Source organism: Fundulus heteroclitus, chromosome 10 (assembly GCF_011125445.2).
Source record: "Fundulus heteroclitus isolate FHET01 chromosome 10, MU-UCD_Fhet_4.1, whole genome shotgun sequence".
Lineage (NCBI taxonomy): Eukaryota > Metazoa > Chordata > Actinopteri > Cyprinodontiformes > Fundulidae > Fundulus > Fundulus heteroclitus.
This window is the reverse complement of record NC_046370.1, coordinates 21321574-21344188: the sequence shown is the minus strand read 5'-3', so window position 1 is coordinate 21344188 and position 22615 is coordinate 21321574. Positions and strand designations below refer to the sequence as shown.

Below are 22615 nucleotides of genomic sequence, written 5' to 3'. Positions count from 1 at the left end.
ATACCACTGCCGACCATCTGTGTCTCTGACTTCACCGCTCCCAAGGAGACATATTCTGTTCTCCCAGACAGGTACGACTGAAACCAGCTCAGGGTGGAGTCAGAGAGGCCCATGGTGTGGTGGAGGCGCTGAATAAGGATGCTGTGGTCGAATGTGTCAAAGGTTGCAGACAGATCTATATTAGACAGTCCTCTGTGTCTCTGCCAATGCCATTTGTCAATAAATGGAACATAAAATTTCTTACACATGTTATTTAGGTACTGGTAACTGTTTGGACCTGTCCAGGGTGTACCCTGCCTCTCGCCCATTGACAGCTGGAGATAGGCACCAGCACTCCTCGCGACCCCAAAAGGCACAAACGTGTTAGATAATGGATGGATGGATGGATGGATGGAAGGTAACCATTTTTTTTAGCTTAATGTACAGTAATACAGGAAGTGCAGACATTTCTCTGGTCACTCCAAAGATATTAAATTCACTCTGGACCCGGGTCCACTGAGAATCTTATTTTGTTCTTGCAAAGGGTAAAATCCTTTTTTCCTTTTATATTCTGAGAAGAACAAGTGCGAGTCTGTGGAGAGCCTCTGGTCTCTGCAGTCAAACTTTGTACATGTGAGCTCTCAGTCTGCCGCCTGCTGCTTTGTCACCTTTACACACCAACTTTCCTTTTTTTCCATTTGGGTGAGGCAAAGTCGCCTTGATGTTTGACGCCGTCAGTGAGAAGCAGGGCCCGCTGAAATGCTTGCAGTGTCTTTCGTCGCCCTTTGAGTATCTCCGACTATTCCTTCATATCTAACACATTCCTCTCTTTACAATATCCTGTGCCATACCCTTACCATACACATATGGGGAAGGCGTACCAGCGTACCAGGCATTAATATAATATCTTTTGTTTTGAGGCTTTTACATTTATTAAAAGAAATTCCGTATTTTTATGTCATATTGAAAATAAAATACATTTTAAAAACAAATAATACAAAAAGTTGATATGTGGGGTGTGATTTTTCTTTTTCCTTGCCTTTTTCTTCTCCCTGGCTTGCTGGATATTAACTCCGGGGCAAAATTTCTGACAGATAGTGACCCAGTCATGTCTCAGCTGTGTCTGGGGTTAATCACAGTTCGTCTTGAATCTGTGTGTCCACCAGCATGTTTTTTAAACCAACCACATATTCGGAGTGGGGTTACAGTAAAAATAGCATTATTTTAGATCCATACCTTAAAGATGTAGAAAACACAAACCGTAAAATAAAAATCACAGTTTACTTGTGATTTTTGTAAAGCAAATAAGTTATTCTTAAAAAGGCTCTTTGTCTGACACAAAGAGCCTTTGGAGCCACACCCCAGTGGCTTTTCCTTGCCAAAACAGATAAAGGATAGCGTGAGCTCTCTTCCATTTCCTTTAGCTGGACTTGTTCAGAGCTTTCAGTGAAAATGTTCTTTTGTTACACAGTAAATCTTTGGATGTGCAGTGAATAAATAGATTTCTGATCACTCTGCACAATTATAAAAATGTGAATTGTCGGCAGCAAAGTTGAAGCTACGAAGCTTTCAAAACATAGTTGTGTTGCTACCAAAATGTTTAGCCATGACTGTCTAGGAATCTACTTTCACAGTCTGGAAATCAGGTTCTGTGTAAAAACTGCAGGGGAATATAAGTATTTTATAAGCTAGATTGTAATACAAAGATATGGTCAAAATGTGTTTTGAAACTTGCTTGGAAGTTTAAAAGGTATATTCACCTAAAAATGTATCCTCTTACAGATGAATAGAAAAAATAAAGAGGGCATGCTTTATGGATCTGAAAGAAAAGTATTCATTGTAACTGAATAGTTTCACATTTTAAATTGAATATTGAATATGGATTATATGTGATAGACTGACACAAATTAGTCCTTAATTAAGGAACTGAAGAAAAATCAGACAATCTTTTTAAATCTTTCAGAAGTAAAAACCTGAAAAGTATGGCATGCTTTTGTATTTGGCCCCCAAGCTCAATAATTTGCAGAGCCACAACTATTGAGCCTTTTAGGGTATGTTTCTACCAGTTTAGCACATATAGATCTAAATCCCTGCCCTCTCTTATATGCAAAATATCTCAATCTCAGTCAGATTCATTGGAGATTGCCTGTAAACATTAATTTTCAGGCGTTGACAATCAGATTCAGAGCTGAGACTTTGACTGGACCATTCTGACACGCGGCTGTGCTTTAGGCTAAATCATTCCGTTGTAGCTCTGGTTGGATGTTTAGGGTTCTTGTCTCGCTGGATAGTGAACCTCCAACCTAAGAATCCTGACCTAGCTGCTCTGTTCTGAGATTATTTGGATTAAAAAACACAAATTTTAACAAAGTTTAACTATTTTTATCAATTTTTATCAATTCTAAAATCACATTTTTGTTGTAGTTTTTATTAAGGGATGTGAATGTAAAGGGGGCTGAATGCATGTCCCACTTATAGATTTTCATCTGCAAAAAAATGGAAAACAGTATTCTTTATCTTTCCCTTCACACTTATTTATTAGTTTGTGTCTGTCACAAAAAAGTGTGAAAAAATGAAGAAATATTGGTTCTTTTGAAAAGCAGAATATGTTTGTGGGTTATCTAAAATTGCTTGCTTAAATTCCAGTTAAGTTTTTGGCCTAAAAGCATCACACTGAAACATACCCTCACAGGTCACTTTATTAGGTACACTCAGCTAGCACCTTGTGGGACCCACTTTTTGTCTTCAGGACTGGCTTTATTATTCTTTATTCTTTGTGGCACAGATCTGAACATTGCTACTCAACACTGAAATAATGAGTTGACATGGCATCAGATACAGATCCTGGAGCAGAGCTAAAATTTATTACTATGTGGGAAATATAGTTTATACCACTTTGGGCCATTGAACGCCGTTAGATATGCAATCAACAGCTACTTGATTAGTTACACCTCTCTAGTATGAGGCTGGATTCTCTTCAGCCTTCAGAACTGCCTTAATTCTTTATTGCATAGGTTGAACAAGGTGCTAAAAAAAAAAAAAAACAGATGAAAGCCCAACGCATCGGCTCCAGATTTATTCAATGCACATCCGTGATGAAAATCTCCTATTCCACAACATCGCAAATGTGATCGATTGGATTTTGATGTCTTTACTGTGAAGGCCACCGGAGTACAGTTAACTCATCATCATGTTCAAGAAACCAGCTTGAGATGACCCGAGCTTCCAGGTATGGATCATTATCGGGCTGCAGGTAGCCATTAGAAGCTGGGCGCACTGTGGTCATAAAGGGATGGAAATGGTCAGAGGGAACACTCGGGCAGGCCATGTTCAATCGCTACTAAGGAGCCCAAAGTGCGGCAAGAAACAATCCCCCACACCATTAAACCAGCAGCAGCAGCCTGAACTGAAAATACCGAGGGACAACGGAACCCTGCTTTGATATTAACTCCCATCCGCTTCAAGAGCCGACGTGTTGTGGGTTCAAAGATGGCGTTCTGTAAAACCTGGTTGTAATGAGGGGCTATCTAACATTTACAATATCTGCCTTACCAAGCCAGTCTGCCCATTCCAATATATAACATTCACAAGGCATTTTCATCCAAAACCACCGTTGCTCACTGGTTATTTTGTCGTTTTCTGACCATCGTCTTTAAATCTGACGGATGGATCCCAGCAGATCGGCAGTTTTAAAAATAATCAGAGCAGACTCCAGCAAGATGTCAGCCGTCCCAACGAGCTGCCTAAAAAGCATTGGGTCGCTGTCGTGTGATTGGACGATTTGTGTTAAAAAGCAATTTAACAGGTGCAAATAATGAAGTGGGCAGGTGACGTGTTTGAATGTTGCCTTCACAGGGACACGGCAACCAAACAGCTCAGACTATAAAAATAATTGGCTATTTGACCAATCACATGATGGCAGAACAGATAATGAACAAAACAAAGAAAAAAAATTAAGTTTTTTTTATAGCCACGATAAGATACAATAATGTTGTCTTTTAAACAATGTATGTAAAGTAGGACACGCATTATTAAATTCACAAAGCTGTGAATAAATATCCTAATTCCTTCACAAATAACATACATTCAGTCACAGCTCTAATTATTTAATGAGATTATATACTTCTAGGTAGCTTGGATTTTCCCCCTGCCTATTATAAGACATGTGCAAGCTGAAATGGAGCATATGTAACCTTGTCTGTTTATTGTGTAACCAGCACACCAGGTTCTGGGGAAACATCCTAAATGTGTTTGTCTACCTGCAGCCTGGGATTAATGGTGAAGCTCCCAGCCGTGGGGTTCATGCAGGAAACGTATTGAACGTTGTGTATTTCTTTCAAAAGCAGCTTATTACGGTCATACCTGCAGAACACACAGAGCGAGAGAGAGAGAGAGAGAGAGAGAGAGAGAGGGAGAGAGAAAAATCTTTATTCAACCGCTTTGCTGGCACATAAACACAGACATCTGCCTGCGCTCACACACGTTCCTCTCCCCTGTACTTCCTCCCTGATACGGACGCCTCAGCTTCCACTTAAGCTGGCGTGTCTTGGAGGCACCCTCCTTCCTCTCAATTTCATACCTGAAGTCCTCCAAGCATATCTCTAATGGGCTGACCGTGTCTAATCCAGTCAGCCGGTGTCTGACGCAGTGGAACCGTGTTCATAATGGCCTCACTGTGTCAGAGAGATGAGCAACAAAATCCCCTTTTTTAACGGGGAATCACACAGGCCGGCTTTTACATGTAACTTTTGACTCTCATAAAAGTTGCAGCATACGGATACTGATGCTGAGAGCTCCCTGAATACTGAAAAGAGGATATAGTTTTCACAAATACTAGAGTCAGTTAGCAGCTTAGACTGAAAACAAATAATTCTCCTAATATAATGCACTCTTGGTCTAACAAAAGCAATGTAGTTAAGATGGAAAATGCAAAAGATGATTATTTATTATTATTACTATCATTATTATTATTATTATTATTATTTACACTTATTTAGATAATACATACATACATACTTGGGAATGTGGGTGCATTCCCAAGCAGCAGAAGCACAGTTATAGTCCAGTATTACATACATACACATGTATATATATATATATATATATATATATATATATATATATATATATATAGAGAGAGAGAGAGAGAGAGAGAGAGAGAGAGAGAGAGAGAGAGATAGATATATGTATATAATACTGGACTATAACTATAACCATAACTGTAATAACTAATGTGCAATAATCTATCTATCTATCTATCTATCTATCTATCTATCTATCTATCTATCTATCTATCTATCTATCTATAAATATATATATATATATATATATATATATATATATATATATATATATATATATATATATATATATATATAGATAGATAGATAGATAGATAGATAGATAGATAGATAGATAGATAGATATACATATACTGTATATACACACATGACTTGGTGATAGCAGCAGAACTATACTATACTATACTATACAATACTATAATATTGATGCAATATTATAAAATAAATGCCGTGTTTTTATTGGTTGGCGGTGGGGAAAAATTACAGTTAACAGGAAAAAAGTCTTTAAAACCACATCAGTCTGTTTTAATCTATACGATGTGTTTTCCTTAGTAAACCGAGCTACGGAAATAAATGAATGTTTCTGTAATATTCTAATTTATTGAATATGACTGTATGACATTCCGTAAGCAACGCAGCTCCTACAAGAGAGACTTTTATTTATTTATTTTTCTGTGGTTGCATTCCCAAATAGTTAGCTGGAGGTGACGATAAAGTGGCGTAGGAGGAGATTTCCTCTTGAATGCAGGGTAAAGCTTTTTAAAGCTCTTACATGGAGGAGGTCAGAGACAACCTGTCTGAGTGATCTGAGTTTATTTTATTACTTGACGCTGACAACAAGGAGTATTAATGTTAAGTGACAAAAGAACAGAGATTATAAAGCACTTTTTCAGTCACACTGACTACTCAAGGCTCAATGTTTATTGTATAACACATTTCAGCAATAGGACCATTCGAAGTTCTTTGAACTGCCCTGAATGGAACAAGACAAGAAAAACACACTCTCTTTTTAACTTCTGACTGGTGGAGCATTTAGCCTAGCAGATCTTCTCTCCTCAGAGTCAACAGTCACTTTAATTGGAGCAATAGAATCAATGACGTCGTAAAGTTTAGAAATAAAATGATCTACCAGCTCATATGCTGAGTTACAGGGCAAAAGTAGTAGAAGAATAAACTTGTTGAATGGCTTCAGTGGGACTGTCCTTAAAAATGTGTTTTTCTTATAATATCTATTTTGCTGCTTGAGTTTGTGTAAAAGATGCTTTCAAAGATAAAAGGAAAGTGGCCAGAAAGAGCAGCAGTCCAAAATATGTCTGCTGGCTCTTTAACATGTTGAGTCAAACTAAAGATTTTAAGTATATCACAGATTTCTTTTGCACCTCTGACTTGAGGGTGGTCAACATAGACATTATATACATGGACACCACAAGCACTGACGCTGCCTATTGGAGCTGAGCAGGGCAGCCATCTTAGATGGGTCCTTCACGTGCCCCTCAGTGCATTTATTTGTACTGAGGAAGCATTTTGCCCAGCTAAAATAATCATAACTCCCCAAATTCATACCTGATTTTCACTCGGTTTGGTTTGTTAAAAACGGCAGAGATGTAACAAATGCTGTTACACGTTACAAATATGTGTTCTCATGCGGAAATACGTTGTTTTATGCTCTTTCACAAAGACAGAGATTGTATGATGTATTAAGAAATGTAAAAATGAATTAATGCATTTCATATTTCAATAAGGAAACAAGTTTGATTGTGCATTTTTTGTGTTGTCTTAATCTTAGTTTACTAAATATATTAAGACTGTTATGCATTTATGTACACTTCAGGTTAGACCTTAAAAAGACCAGTTCATTTTCGTGCCTTAATACGTAAAGCCCTACAGTGACAGAGGGTATATGTTCATTTTTGCCACGACATTTTATATGAGTTATATGTCCTCATAAAATAGCACTTGTGTGTAATTGAGCTTGCCAGTGCATATAATGAATTGCAAATGTGAATGCTAAATGACTTGGTCTTACCAATGGTTGTAGTCCATGTGTTGGCGGATGAGTGTGTGAGGTTGCACCGTGCCATATGCGTCCACCTCCGGCATATTCATGTCGTCTATGAAGTAGATCAGTCTTCTGCTGCCAGGAGGGCCGTAGTTGCGCCCCGCTTTTTTCTCCAGGGGCTTTTCCAGCACAGCTGCGTGGGAGATCAAGACTTTACAGAATGCCCTTCTCTTTTTTCCCCCTCTTCTGGCTTCACCTTTTAAGGTTTCTCAAAACGATTCACGCATTAAACAGCACACACTTCAGACAAATAACACGTATGCAGAGAAGATCAAGTGAATTGCTTTTATATTATAGCTTTAAAAGTAAAACTACTTGGAAAGGTGTCAGCCGTGTGAAGCGTTCGACCTGCTAATAAGCTTTTGTGAGGCTTTTACAGCAACTATGGTGTTGAAGGGGATTGGCCGTTTTAGCTAGCCTGCTTCAAAATGGACAGAGCACTTTTTCCTGCTTTTGAAAAAACTGTTATGTGACAGGGTCAGTAGTAATCAATATTTTTGATTAATAAGTGTTGCTTGCTAATAGCTGCATCTTTCTTGGTTTTAGTGTGTTTCTGTATTTTCGATGGAGTTTATTTTAATTTAATCGTCTTCCCTTTAAATATTATTTTTAAATAAATTTTCATGGTGCACCCCAGTTACTCGCCGTCCTCCTAGGGTTATCTGCAGACTTCCTCTACACGTTCTGTTCACCCCCTGATTACCCTGTCAGTTAGTTAGTTGACTTTTTTCATTATCAGCTTGTTGTTTCCATCTGTTAGTGTCCTTCAAGCAATGGTGAATCCAATCAGGGGTTTACATTAGGAGCAGGAATTTCATTTTTTGCCTTTTAAGTGTGCAGTCTATCCAGTAATACAGGTTGATTACACATGAGTTCGGATGTGTAAGCGTATATTTCAGACATTTGGGAGTTTAGAGAAAAGCCACAATAAATTCAATGATTTTTGGTTAAATGTCCCATGGCAAGCTGCACCCAAGCCATGCTTTTTTCTAGCCACCAGCAGGCATTTGGCTTTTTTTTTTTTTTTTTTTAGCTCGGACCATACATTGTCAATAGAGCTTAGGTTAAAGCTTTGGGAAAGCATTTTCATATGGCTAATTTTGACTTCCTGTATAAAATCCAAAAGCATTTTTGGTGAGTGTTTCAGATCATTGCATGTTTAAGTAATCTAACTTCTATCTTGACATAAATGCAAATAATTTGGAGGTAGTTTTCTTTCAATATTCCTTCCACTTTACACCTGGAAGCAAAACCGACTCATAGCATGATGCTACCACCACTGTGGCTGGCAGTGTTCTTAGAGTTTTAAAAATAATGAATTATACTTCTTCAGAAGTATAATTATTTCTCCAGAAATAATTTTGAGAGATCCAAGTGAGCAGCTACAAATTTCAGTCTTTTTTTAAAGGTGTTGATTGTAGCCAGTGCGGATGTCAAAGTGACGTTAATGCGGACAGTGACACCGGGGAAAACATGTTTTTCTTTCCAATCGGTCCAGTTTCCCTGTCTCTTTTGTTCAAAAGCATGGTAACAGCATGATGCTGTCACTTCTGCGTGTCAGCATGGGGATGGCGTGCTCAGAGTGCTGTGTTTGTCCGCATCTGGTGTTTGACATGAAGGCCAACATGTCAGTTACGCTCTCATCTGTCCATAACATCTACATCTTCATGTTGGCTGCTTCCATGATTAGTTTAAAAAGTTGCCCTGTTTCAGTGGTTTTATGGTCATTCAATACCCTTGCAGTCATTTTATTGTCAGATTAACGGATTAATAAGTGCTGATTGGAAGATTTCCAAAAGCATTTGGTTGCAGAGGATTTTATTTAGGGGCATCAGAGTAAAGGGAGCTAAATCCAAATGTACACAGCGCACTTCAGATTTTTTTCTATAAAAGAATTGAAAACCATGCGTAATTTTTTCCACTCCACGTTATGCTGAGTTTTATTTTATAAAAATAAAACTAATCAATTGAGGTTTGGATTTGTAATGCAGGAAAGTGTGAAAGATGTTCTGTTTGCCTTGTGTTCTCTTGAATAAAAAAATGCACTCATACCTACCCTGCAGCATAGCGGACGTGGTGTAGTAGTTAAAGGGGACGTTTCTGACCATGTGTTTCTCAGGGTCCAATGATGCGAGTTTGTCCCCAACTAGAACAGACTTCCCAGTGCCAGCGTTCCCAACCAGCATGACTGGCCTGCGGCGCTCCAGGAGGCGGTCCATGAAGTAACGCACCCGAACCGTCTCCGTGGTGTGAACGAGACACGCCTGTACACAGGAGTGATACAGAAACATACAGAGAACATACTCACAATAAGAACATGTAGAATAGTTAAGATTGGGACTGGAACACCATTGTCTGGATGTAAATAACCTAACTATAAATAATAGTGCACAAGTGTTGTCCCTGATGTACATTAAAGTGAGGGTACAGTGGTTTGCCTATATATTTTGAGGATTTTGTAAAAAGGTTTGAAGGAAATAGAGGAGCTGAGCCACCAAGGTACATAGGTATACAGACAGTGTGATAATATTTAACCAATACAATGCAGAGGAGACTGAACCTGGCAAAGAGCTTTATTTACTTATTTCTCTTCTGTTATTGCTCTTTGTTTTCTGCATATGATGTAATTGTGCCAGCCCAGACTTTCTCTTTAAGATAACTACAATGTTAATGTGTAACTGTATTAATATTTTTGCATATGCTTCAAAGAAGAAGAGTAAGCATTGGCATTCTGACCAGAATCCGACTATAGTCATTGCTGGGCTTTCAGGTTCTCGCACAAACCAGACTGTTTACTCTATCATTCCAACGCTTTATACTGATCTCATTTAGAAATTACTGAATATCAAATCAAATCTTACCAAGTTACATTTACAATCCTTTATGTATTTTTTTGTGGGGTGGGGGGATTTTATGCAATAGACGAATACAAAGAACTGGATAAGAACTGTAACTTGATAACAAAATACCTGCTGCAGCAGGAATTTTGGTTTAGCTATGTCTCTCTAAGCTTTTCACATCCGGGCACCAGAATTTTAACCTGACTCTCGCCAGATGGATGTCGTTCAACAGAGCTCCACACGGCTCCACACGGCTCCACACGGCTCCTCACATCCATCTGGACTCGCTGCCATCGGGACTCGCTAGCACATACAATGGACGAGCCAATCAGGATCGCCGGGCGGGATTTTCATAGACGTGACGTATCAGCGAAGGGACTGCTTGGATTCAGTCAACAATGGCGGCTCACGGCGAGGAAGCAAGCGGTAACATTGATGCTGCTATTTCATCAGCGTTGTCCAATCTACCAAATATTAATTATTTAAAAGAACACCAGAGAACAGCTTTTGTTGCTGGAAACAATGTTTTCGCCCTTCTCTTGATCGGGTTTAGCAAGGGCTCGAACTTCCCTAACGTCAGCGTCACGGATGGTTCAATGTGATTGGTTGTAGTAGCAGCTTGGTAAAGATGACGGACAAGTAGTTTATCCAATCATATGCAAGGATTTTTGATAAGGCCCTTCCTTCTAAAATACATCTCCAATGGAGCCATACCAGATGGATGTGTGGAGCTCTGCGCAATGAAATCCATCTGGTGAGAGTCATGTTGCTAAAATTTAGCCTTTTCCTCTTTGCAAAATGAGTCAAGCTTGGTCATCTTGGTTATATGATGACTGGACAACAATATTCAGATCTTGTGGCAAATTCCTAATTGGATTGAAATCTAAACGTTGACTAAGTCATTAACATACTTTGATCGAATGCATCAGTGCTATCCTCCTTCAGTATTGGTCTCAGCTGACCAAAGCATTATCTTCCACGTGTTTGTTGAATTCCCTGCATATTGTTTTGTGTTAACTACTAACCTCAATTAATCTAGGTTTCTTTCAGCGATGGGCAGATTTGTAGAGTGAATGAATGCTAGTTTTGTTGTAAACATCCTTCTGTCTCCTATGTGGATCTCTCCAGCTTCTCTAGAGTTATTATGGATCTTTTGGATGCTTCTCTGAAAAATGCCCTCCTTGTCGGAATGTCAGCAGCATAGTTTTATGCCCTGCATTAAACATCTCCACAACTCTTTCTGTGACACAGCGGCCGTTTTCCGTGCCCTTTGTGGCGCCACTTCTTCACAAATGGTTTCTAATAAACCTCTGGACCTTGCACATGGTTTATCAAGGAAACGTGTTGCACCAGATTTATTTAGGACCGTCAGAGTACAGGGACATGAATACAAATGCAACCCTGAATTTTCTGATTTAAATTTTTAAAGACCTTGTTTTCTTTTCCTTCCTCTTCACAATTATGCGCCACTTTGAGTTGGCCTATTACATAAACTTCTTGTAAAATACATTGGAGTTCTCAGTTGTCATGTGACAAATGTGGAAAAGCTCAAGTAATTTTTTCAAGGGACTGTATTAGTGTTTTTTTTGGGTAGATATTGATTTGGTGGCTGGGTCAAAGGGCCGAACAGAAAGCATAATGTAGCTATGACTGTACAACATAGGACAAAAGTGGAAATAGTGTTCAATTCCTCCAGAAGAAATGGAAACTATGAGGGACCTTTAGAAGCATCCTCTCTGCAGACTAGATGGGAGCTCCTGATGAGCAACAAACTTAGAAAGAATGATCCAGACAATGTGAGAGGAAAGGTAACAGCGCACACATCTAGAGTCAAGGCACAGCACTGCCTGGCTTACGATTTACCTGAAGAGGTACGTCTGGATCCATCTCAAACTTGGTGACCATTTTGGACCACGGCTCGAACTTCTTGCTCTCTGGGTCGATGTAGAAATCGAACACGGTGCCCTGCGATGGGAACTTGATGGCTTTGAACTCGGCAACCCACCACTTGCTGAACTCCACTCTGTAGTCGACCAGCTGCACTCACACAGAGCACACGCACAGGGACACAGAGGGTGGCAAGCGGTCAATACTATAAAATGACTTCCTCTCCGCTTTTTCTCCTCCATACAGCGGCTATGGATCTGTGCGTTTGATTTACACTGGTGTGAACACAAACCAAAGGACAAATAAATGGCCGCAATACATAGATGGAGTTGCAGCAGCTGAAGGGTGGAAAATGAGAGATGGCAGACCTATCTATCCATCCATGTGATTCAGGCGGGGAAGAAGTCTCATCACCTGCTGGCTGGCAGATCCCCGCCTTCCTCTCTCTCTTCCCAACCCTTGATACCTGTCTCCTCCATTCACCACCGCCTCTCCAGTCAATAAAACCACTTAGCATTTAAATGCATCTGTGATGGGAAAATAAAGTGGAGTACATTTGTACCAAGGGGAAAGCAGTTTTATCCCATAACTTAGATGGACGCGCTTACTGTACTGAACTAACTGGATTGCTAAGCAACTGCTTGCCACGGCTCTCCTGCTGATTTAAATTCAGTCAGCCCAGCCTGTGTGTTTCTGAGCGGGAATGCAGTCCATTTCATTTTTAGATGGAGATCTATGCCTTTATGGGGGGAAAAAAAAGCCCTGCTATTTCTCCAGGAGAAAATGACATTCAAATGACTTTTCATAAATACAGACAATGTCAAGTTCCATAAGAGCCAGGGATGCTTAAATAATAGTAAAAAAATAAATAATCAAAACTCTTTCGAGTTATGAGTGAATAAAAGAAGATGTGCTAAGAATAAACCCTACAGCTATATCCTTCTTTTGTTTGTTCATGCAACCATTTAATAAGCATCTCACATGGGCAGATGTCTACACTACCTGGTCGTGAAACAAGGCTCCCCCAAAAGCCCAGATTGCAGCAAAGACAAAGTAGAGCTCATAAAGATCCTTGGTAGAGTCTGGTGGAGTGTTTTCTGGGGTCAGAAGACACTCCAGCAGGTAGCACAGCATCTGGACCAGACTCTGCTCAGGGATCGGGATGATCTTCTTGAACCTGACCAAAGAAAGACACATTTGGTCATGGAATCAAAACACTTCCTGTGATCCTCAGGCAGGAAAGAAATGCACAAGTTTAACAAAGAACTTAACATGAACTTTTTCATATATGTAATTACTATCTAATTTATTTGGAAGCCAGTAGTATGAATCTTTCCTGAGTAAAGTGATGAAACAACAAATACAATCTATTTTATTTCTACATGCCCCGACTAACGTTTTCCATGGGAAGCTGCAAGTCAACCACAAACCTTTTAAAGCTATCAACAAGCTCTCTAATAATTCTGATATGTGTATATATATATACACTCACCGGCCACTTTATTAGGTACCCCATGCTATTAACGGGTTGGACCCCCTTTTGCCTTCAGAACTGCCTCAATTCTTCGTGGCATAGATTCAACAAGGTGCTGGAAGCATTCCTCAGGGAGTTTGGTCCATATTGACATGATGGCATCACACAGTTGCCGCAGATTTGTCGGCTGCACATCCATGATGCGAATCTCCCGTTCCACCACATCCCAAAGATGCTCTATTGGATTGAGATCTGGTGACTGTGGAGGCCATTTGAGTACAGCAAACTCATTGTCATGTTCAAGAAACCAGTCTGAGAGGATTCCAGCTTTATGACATGGCGCATTATCCTGCTGAAAGTAGCCATCAGAAGTTGGGTACATTGTGGTCATAAAGGGATGGAAATGGTCAGCAACAATACTCAGGAAGGCTGTGGCGTTGCAACCATGCTCAATTGGTACCAAGGGGCCCAAAGAGTGCCAAGAAAATATTCCCCACACCATGACACCACCACCACCAGCCTGAACCGTTGATACAAGGCAGGATGGATCCATGCTTTCATGTTGTAGACGCCAAATTCTGACCCTACCATCCGACTGTCGCAGCAGAAATCGAGACTCATCAAACCAGGCAACGTTTTTCTAATCTTCTATTGTCCAATTTCGATGAGCTTGTGCAAATTGTAGCCTCAGTTTCCTGTTCTTAGCTGAAAGGAGTGGCACCCGATGTGGTCTTCTGCTGCTGTAGCCCATCTGCCTCAAAGTTCGACGTACTGTGCGTTCAGAGATGCTCTTCTGCATGCCTTGGTTGTAACGAGTGGTTATTTGAGTCACTGTTGCCCTTCTATCAGCTCGAACCAGTCTGGCCATTCTCCTCTGACCTCTGGCATCAACAAGGCATTTCCGCCCACAGAACTGCCGCTCACTGGATGTTTTTTCTTTTTCGAACCATTCTCTGTAAACCCTAGAGATGGTTGTGCGTGAAAATCCCAGTAGATTAGCAGTTTCTGAAATACTCAGACCAGCCCTTCTGGCACCAACAATCATGCCACGTTCAAAGTCACTCAGATCACCTTTCTTCCCCATACTGATGCTCGGTTTGAACTGCAGGAGATTCTCTTGACCTTGTCTACATGCCTAAATGCACTGAGTTGCCGCCATGTGATTGGCTGCTTAGAAATTAAGTGTTAACGAGCAGTTGGACAGGTGTACCTAATAAAGTGGCCGGTGAGTATATATATATATATATATATATATATATATATATATATGAACATATTATACATAATATACATATGCATAACCAGTTTAAACTTCTGCAACCAGTTGCCCAGTTCTTGTTTCTTAAAATCACAGCAGGATGTTGAGATATCTTTCTAGCACTATTGCACCAAATCATTAAAATCCCTAAATTATGCTGACAATCATGCTCATCTTGAGACTACAAAAACTTTTGATCAGAATTGTATGTAATGTGCCACCCCCCCCCCCCCCCCCACACTCCCCTTCCAGATCTCGCAGAATGAACAAAAGCTCCGTGAACCCAAGAATTTTAATCATGTTCTTCCGAAACACCAGATGACAAATTTATGAGCTGTGGTGCATATTTAGACATTTTGGTGAGTACAATACATTCATCACTCCCCTGCTTCCTGTTGTTTGCTCCAGCAGCAAAGATGGTGAAGGTGTCAGAGGATGCAAATGGTCCTTGTACAGACTGTAGGATCACATCCAGTTCTTCTGAGTCACTGTCCGTTTGCCCCCCCCCCCCCCCCCCCCCCTGTCCAACACGCCCACTTCACACAGGAACCTCTGGTGTCAACAACATGACAACAGTTCCTTCCCATCTCAGCAGGAAACGCTAGCTACCTTGATTTGACGGCATCCAAGCAGGAGGGAAGATACTTGTCGAAGAGGATGGTCAGGTTTGCCTTCTCGGATTGGACATCCCTCCTGTCGATCCAGCTGGACACCTGTGGGCTCCACCCAAGGTCTGCTGGATTTATGTACAGAATGCCTGGGCAGAGGAGTGGCCAAGATTTGCAACATGTTTAATACTTTTCTTTTACATTTTGTCATGTCATAACCACATACTCTATAATGGAGATTTTATATAACAGACAGAAATTTTGCGTAATTGTGGAGTGGGGAAAAAAAAAAAAGATGATCTACAACATGACAACTGTTAGTCAACGACTAAGCCCACTGCATCGCATTTATGGAAAAATGGCAAGAAGAAAGTTATTCTTGAAAGACAGCCATGCTTGAAGTCTGCTACAACCCATATAGGGGAAACAGCAAGTATGTGGAAGAAGGTTCTCGGGTAAGGTGAGAACCAGTGGTGGTTCTAGAGCAAATTTAGCAGGGGGGCCAGGGTGGGGCCAGTGTTTTTTCACAGGGTCAAAGAACAAACGATTGGGGGAAAAAAGCCTAAACAGGTCAACATTTCGTCGTTTAATATATTAAGTAAGCCAAAGAGCCAATTGTGGCTCTGGAACTGCAGGTTGCAGACCCCTGATCTTTTCTCAATACGACGGGAGCTTAATGTGAAACAGCTACATTTTTCAACTATTGTTATTTTTTACATTTATTTTTTAATAATTTTGTTATTTTATTTTTGGGTAAAACCATAAACGTAAAAAATACAACTGATCCAAATGACCAGTCAGTCACGGTATCTTTGTCAGCATTTATCATCCTAAGAAATTGAATATCATGTCTTTAGTACAGGGGCCATAACAGGGGCCAGGAACAGTTCTACAGGGGCCCTGGCCCCTGTTGGCCCCTGTCTAGAACCGCCCCTGCAGATTTGTACTTTTTTGGCTTACATGAAAATCATTATGTGTGGTGTGAAACACAGAAGATCAGTCTGAACAAACTATCTCCATGTTTAAATATGGTAGAGGCAGGATCATACTGTGGGAATGCTTTTCTCCAGCGAGGAAAGACAAGTTAACTAGACTTATTAGGAAGCTGGATGAAGCTAAACGCATGGCAATCCCTTAAAACAATCTGTTAGAGGCTTTATTATACTTGAGACAGGCCTATCTGATGATTCAGAAGTGTTTCACTCCCTTTAAGGTTTTTATTTGTTAATTTTTTTTTGTTGTTGTTTTTTCCCCTCCACTTCCCATTTAAGCCCTACTTTGTCACAGTCAATCATATAAAATCCAAATAAAATGCATTTGAGGTGGGTTAGAGTTTGGCGTAACGGTAGAGTGGGCTTCTCACATGCTCTCACAGTTTCCTGTCTACGCACAACATATTTCATCTTTAAATACACTTGGATTTGGGATTCTGATGTAAAATGTTTGGATGCAAAACGTCTGTAAAGGAGTTGTATGTTGAGCCCACAAGGCGTTAGATTGGATGACAAATTCAACTGGACGAGCGGAAGAAAAGCAAGCATGGAAAGGTATTCATGAGCTGCTGTACCGGCTCTAGATACAGTAGCAGGAGTAGCGGTGCGAAGGTGGCTAATCTCAAACACCAGCCTCATGGTGGGGTTCAGAGGGATGCGCTCATTACTGGCCAGAGTCAGCACCTAACAGACAGAGAAGAGGTTCTTTCACACAGCATGCATTCGTTGAATACCACTGGAAAGTAAAAAAAATGCTGCCTTCCTGTTTCTCTGTTAAAACACTTGAACATTGATCATGACACCCGCTCTTACCGCTATACTTAGCATTATACAAACAAACACTGTCGACTATCATTAGATCCAATCAGAACAAAATAGTTTTCCACTCTCTGTGATGAGTCAACCTTGATTTTCGCAGGTCGTTCGTTCTGCTATTATCTGATACAAAACAGACAGTTCAGCCTTTGCAAACATGCACACGGTTTTCTCAAACCTTGTTGTCGTCCATAACTGTGTTGAGTGACTCAATCCACATCGGATCAATGTCTCCATCCAGAACAATCCACTTAGGCCCGCCGTGACTAATGTTGGCCAGTTCACGCATTATACTGGAGAAGAGCCCTGCGAGAAGATGAGTTCACATTCAGGGTGCTCGAGGCACGTCATTAAACACTTTGCGCTAATCAAATGCTCTTTCTGAAGGACATGGTAATCACCGTCTCTCCACTCTCTGGTTGCCGGGTTGATGATCCCGAAGAGCTCGTCGTTGGTCACGGCCTTCGGGTTGAGGTCTGCCCACACGGGCCGACGCTTCATGTTCTGATAGGTCCGCTGGAGCGATCTCATCACCTGACTCTTCCCGGCGCCCGCGTTTCCAATCACAAACACGGAGTGGCGGACCGCCAGCAGTTCCTCAAGCTGCACCACCTAACAGGGAGCCAAGGGGAGATTACGATGGAGGCCTATTACCAGGAATCCTTTTCCACAATAATCCAGTATTTCATTAAGACTGTGACGTGTATTCTTCTTAATCTCATTCATTTCATGCAGAGTAAGAGAGCAAAATGCAGCAGTCAGGTACAGCGCAGCGCCTTCTTTCTCTCTACATGAAGCAGAACAAATGACAGCAGGGGACTTCTAAAAGCATCAAATGTCAAAACTCACGTTACTGTATAATTAATGTGCCATTCATGTGGTATTGGAAAGTTACTCGTTGACAGGGCATTGACTGAATGAGGCCTGCTAGATTAACATAACATACATGGATGCATGTAAATTTAAACAATTAACAGTACACACTACCCATTGAAAGACAGCTTGTACGATCAAAACACAAGATTTTGCGATTTGAAGCAGCAACCTAATTTGCTTGGAAGACTTATTAAGCTTTATAAGCCTTATAACCCTAAAAACATTGTATCCAAACAGACTCACTGACAACAGTTAAAGAAATTATTATAAAATATGAATGCAGTTGCATTGAGTGCACAAGGAGAGCGGTGATAGGTATTTAACTATATGGAAGTCTAGACAGTTGGCATACCATGTGATAGTCAAAAGAGTAGGTGAAGGTCAATAGGCAGACATAATGTAGCAGGCAGCATTGCCAACACTTGGCAAAGTTCTGCGAGGGTCACAACTTGGGTATAATGTAATTACCTGGCATCAGGTAGAGCCGGTTTATAATGCCCTTTATAATTCATTATTCCCTTAAAAAAGCATGAAGTAAATTCTACAACAGTGACACTATACCCTTCTTCCCACTTTTAGATATATGGCAACTAGACTCACCATATTTGTTAATGTTTTTTAAAGCTGTCAGAACCGTACAGGACAGAACATGTGACAGAAAAACAAAAAAGACAATCGGCCTGGACATCAACACCAAACCAGTGGCGATCTCCCAGATCCTGAAAGGCCAGTTACAACGGCTATGAGATAATTTTTCTTTGCAGGACATAAGAGTTGTATGCCTTGTTCTGCAACAGGTCCCAGTATGTGTATAGGACTCTCTTAGAAAATTAGAATATTGTGATAAAGTTCTTTATTTTCTGTAATGCAATTAAAAAACATGAAATGTCCTACATTCTGGATTCATTACAAATCAACTGAAATATTGCAAGCCTTTTATTGTTTTAATATCGCTGATTATGGCGTACAGCTGAAGAAAACTCAAACATCCTATCTCAAAATATTAGAATATTTCCACAGACCAAGTAAAAAAAAAATATAACAGCAAAACAAAATCAAACATTTGAAAATGTCCATCAATGCACTGAGTACTTGGTTGGGAATCCTTTTGCACAGATTACTGCATCAATGCGGCGTGGCATGGAGGCAATCAGCCTGTGGCATTGCTGAGGTGTTATGGATGCCCAGGATGCTTCAATAGCGGCCTTTAGCTCATTTGCATTGTTGGCTCTGGTGTCTTTCAGCTTCTTCTTCACAATACCCCACAAATTCTCTATGGGGTTCAGGTCAGGGGAATTGGCAGGCCAATCAAGGACAGTAATGCCATGGTCAGTACACCAGTTACTGTGAGAATCTTATGTCGTCTCTTAACCACTACCATACTTGTGATTTAGTTTACTGAACCAAGCTGAGTGTTTTTCAAGGCTCAGGAAACCCTGCAGTGTTTCAAGTTAATTAGACGATTCAAGTGATTAGCTGAATAGCCTACTAGTATACTTTTTCACGATATTCTAATATTTTGAGATAGGATATTTGGGTTTCTGAAGCTGTAAGCCATAATCAGCGATATTAAAACAATAAAAGCCTTGCGATATTTCAGTTGATTTGTAATGAATCCAGAATGTATGACATTTCATGTTAGTTAATTGCATTACAAAAAATAAAGAACTTTATCACAATATTCTAATTTTCTGAGACAGTCCTGTATATAGGTTCAAGGAGTACAACCTTCTGACATGGATTGATCACCCATCACTTTGACTGAGGACACCAAACATTGTGCACATTACCAGATATGTCCCTGATAACTGTACTGAATTCTACCTCAGAGTAACTGAATCAGAAAAGAGCCAACTACAAAAAAAGATGAGGGGAGTCCAGCTTATTCAGCACTGTGTCTTGCTGGATGGTAAACATTATTCTGTGGCTTAATAAAATGGTCTATGCCAGCCAAAATATCACCCATCCATCCATCATTTGATAGTCCTCATCCTTCCTTTCACCCTGGTGACCAGAGCACATTCAATATAACATTTTCAGTGACACCACAGGGAGAGGAACAATGACTACAGGGGAGAAAATGAAAGAAAGGGTTCACTCCCCACTTTCACTCAAACTATACAGATAGCTCTAAATGATCAATGCCATCGACCCGCTTCCTACTTCCCACCAATTCAACTAGAACACAGGTGGCTCTGCGCTCTCAAAGGGCTCGCCTGATTAGCGCTTTGATCCGGGGAGGCCCAATGCTAGCCCAGGCTAATGCTAAAGACACTGGCTCTCCCCTGCTTGGAGTGAAATCAAAAGGTTGGGCATCCGAGCAAAGACAGGAAAAGTTCAAGCTCTGAGGGTGGAAGCTCGTTATTGACCGCTCTGCCATTCTCTCTCCCTCGCTCTCTCTCTTCCTCCACCGCCGTCCTTGCTCCGTTTCTGCTCCTCTTTGTTTATTTCGGCGCGGTCTCTCACAGAGCCAGGGTTAAGTGGCATGGTGCAGCGCCAGCCTCCATTGATAGAGTGTTATTATGTGATTCCCGTGTCTATTTGACCCGAGGCAGATTGCACTTATTTCCCTTGGTCCGGCGTGGTCCTGTCTCTGAGACATACATTGCCTGTGTGTGTGTGTGTGTGTGTATTTGGATCGGTGTGTGACATAATGACTGGAATTAGGTCGTCAGCTCCGGCACCTGAACTCTTGTTGCGGCTAACAACCGGCTTTCGGCAATATTTGCTCAATTCATCCAGATGCTGCACCCTTGTTTGACACTAATGTGTATTTCTCGGTGGAACATTATGACATGAGGAAAATAGCTTTTGGAGAGAACCAGGATAAATCTAAATGAAAGCACCGCGACTGTAATATCTGTCAAAGTTGTTAAAGATGAAACCTACATTTGGGAACTCTGTTTGGACATCTTAGACAGCAGCTAATTAAGTTTTCCTTCATATGTGATTTAGTGTCAAAGTTCCCAAAGACCAACGTTTTCTTTCAGCTGTAATTAAAACGGAATAAAACCACAGGATGAAGCTCGGTTTCCTGTACCTTGAGGATGAAATTGTCCTCCGGCTGCAACTTCAGGTCTAGAATGGATTGCTTTACGTGCTTTTCGAAGTCCAGGTCCCTCTTCCTGGGGACTTCCAGGGATGGAAAAAGATCTCCTATCAGTCCCATGAAAACCGGCATGTCCTCAGTCACAATCTTTGGAATGTTGAAATCTCTCAGGGCTCGCATCAGCACTTGGTCCTCAGCTCGTCCAGGGTCTCCCCTTTTCAAAGAGCCAGCCACCACTAACACTGACTTGATGGCTCGGAGACCCCAGTCGTAGTGATCCTGCGTGGAAGGCCATGAAAATGTGTAAGTGGAGGAAAATGCACGGGTCAGATGTAGACATAGGTTGGTTACTGATATCGTGGTTTTAAAAATTACGCTTTTCGCACTGCTAAAATGGTCTGTGACACCATTCCAACCATTAAAATCTTCTTAAGTGACCAGAGGATAGTGTAACACAACGCTCACCCACCCCTACCTATTGCTGTGCACTGCCAACCAGCTGCTGGACGGCTGAAAGGCTGCTTCACTTATTTACAAGGAAGACAAATTTGGCTGTTTGGAAAAATAAAAACACTGACGTTTGAGGTACATAAACTAATGCAGCATCAACCCTCACCTCTTATCAGGAGGAACGGCGTGACTGTTAATTAGCTGGCTGCAGCCTCTACCCAAGTAAATAGCCCCACTTATTAACCTGCTAATGTCAGCTTGTTAACCTCCCAGTGTTGAGAATACTGTATTATGATTAATAGGACATTTTAAATCAGATATTTACTTATAAATCCAAGCATTTTTATGTCCCATTTCTTTCACAACGTGCGTTTTAATAACTAAGTTGTGTTCTCTCCCATTTGTTTAGCATAAACGACCGAATAATATTAATCATCTAGGTAAGTCTTTAAAACAAGATGTTTTAAGCAAGATTGGTCCGACTCTACGAGACAATAGGAATACATCCGCTTTGTTGGAAATCACTAAGATTACAGGATGGAAAATTTGAGGAAATCCAGGAGAGATGGAAGTGGTGTAATAAAACAAGATGGCCGCTTTTTTTCTTTAGATGTACTCATTTTTGTTTTTAAGCACTCATTGGTCAATGTTGACTGTCACTCTTCCTTTTATAAAACAGAATTGATTTAAATGGCATTTTTACTGTTCTCTTGGCAGATGCATGCATGAAAAAAATGACAAAAAATGCAACTGTTTATTTAAAATATTCCTGTACCCATGGTAGTTTTACTCTAGATTATAATTCGATAAGAGTCTCATATCGCCCAATGCCTGGAGCAACATTAATACATAAATGGTCTCAGTTTCCTACTCTACTTTCCAAGCCATACTATAGACCACTTAAAGTGCTTTATATAGACACATTCACATACTTTCATTCAAAGAAACACAGATCAGAAGGCAATTTGGGATTAAGTGCCATGCCCTGATTAGTGGTACATCAACATCTGACAGGGCAAAGCTGGAATCAAACCCTCAAACATCTGATTGCACTGAGCCACAGTAGCCTGATCTTTTCCAAACAATTGGAAACATGCCATAGTGCAGCCTTTGATTAAAAAGCCAAGCCTAGGCCAACTCCAAGCGGCCTTTTCTTTCAAAAAGTATGTAAAAAAATTGTCTATGCACAGTTGATGGACTTAATACAGCAGACTAACAGAGACTAAGCTCAGGGTTTTTAACTACA

The 22615-nt window shown here is 40.7% G+C and overlaps 1 protein-coding gene across 1 annotated transcript in view; it reads right to left on the bottom strand.

Annotated features, from left to right (window-relative positions):
• The window catches only part of LOC105920222 (dynein heavy chain 9, axonemal), a 211752-nt gene that overhangs the window by 117429 nt on the left and 71708 nt on the right, over positions 1 to 22615 (bottom strand). The window contains exons 32-41 of the mRNA XM_036142589.1: positions 20911 to 21198; positions 17396 to 17606; positions 17173 to 17300; positions 16754 to 16862; positions 15188 to 15335; positions 12849 to 13023; positions 11823 to 11996; positions 9176 to 9383; positions 7087 to 7252; positions 4239 to 4341 (exon numbers count right to left, since the gene is read on the bottom strand). Coding sequence (XP_035998482.1) covers positions 4239 to 4341; positions 7087 to 7252; positions 9176 to 9383; positions 11823 to 11996; positions 12849 to 13023; positions 15188 to 15335; positions 16754 to 16862; positions 17173 to 17300; positions 17396 to 17606; positions 20911 to 21198 — 1710 coding nt within the window. The remainder of the gene's footprint in view (positions 1 to 4238; positions 4342 to 7086; positions 7253 to 9175; positions 9384 to 11822; positions 11997 to 12848; positions 13024 to 15187; positions 15336 to 16753; positions 16863 to 17172; positions 17301 to 17395; positions 17607 to 20910; positions 21199 to 22615) is intronic.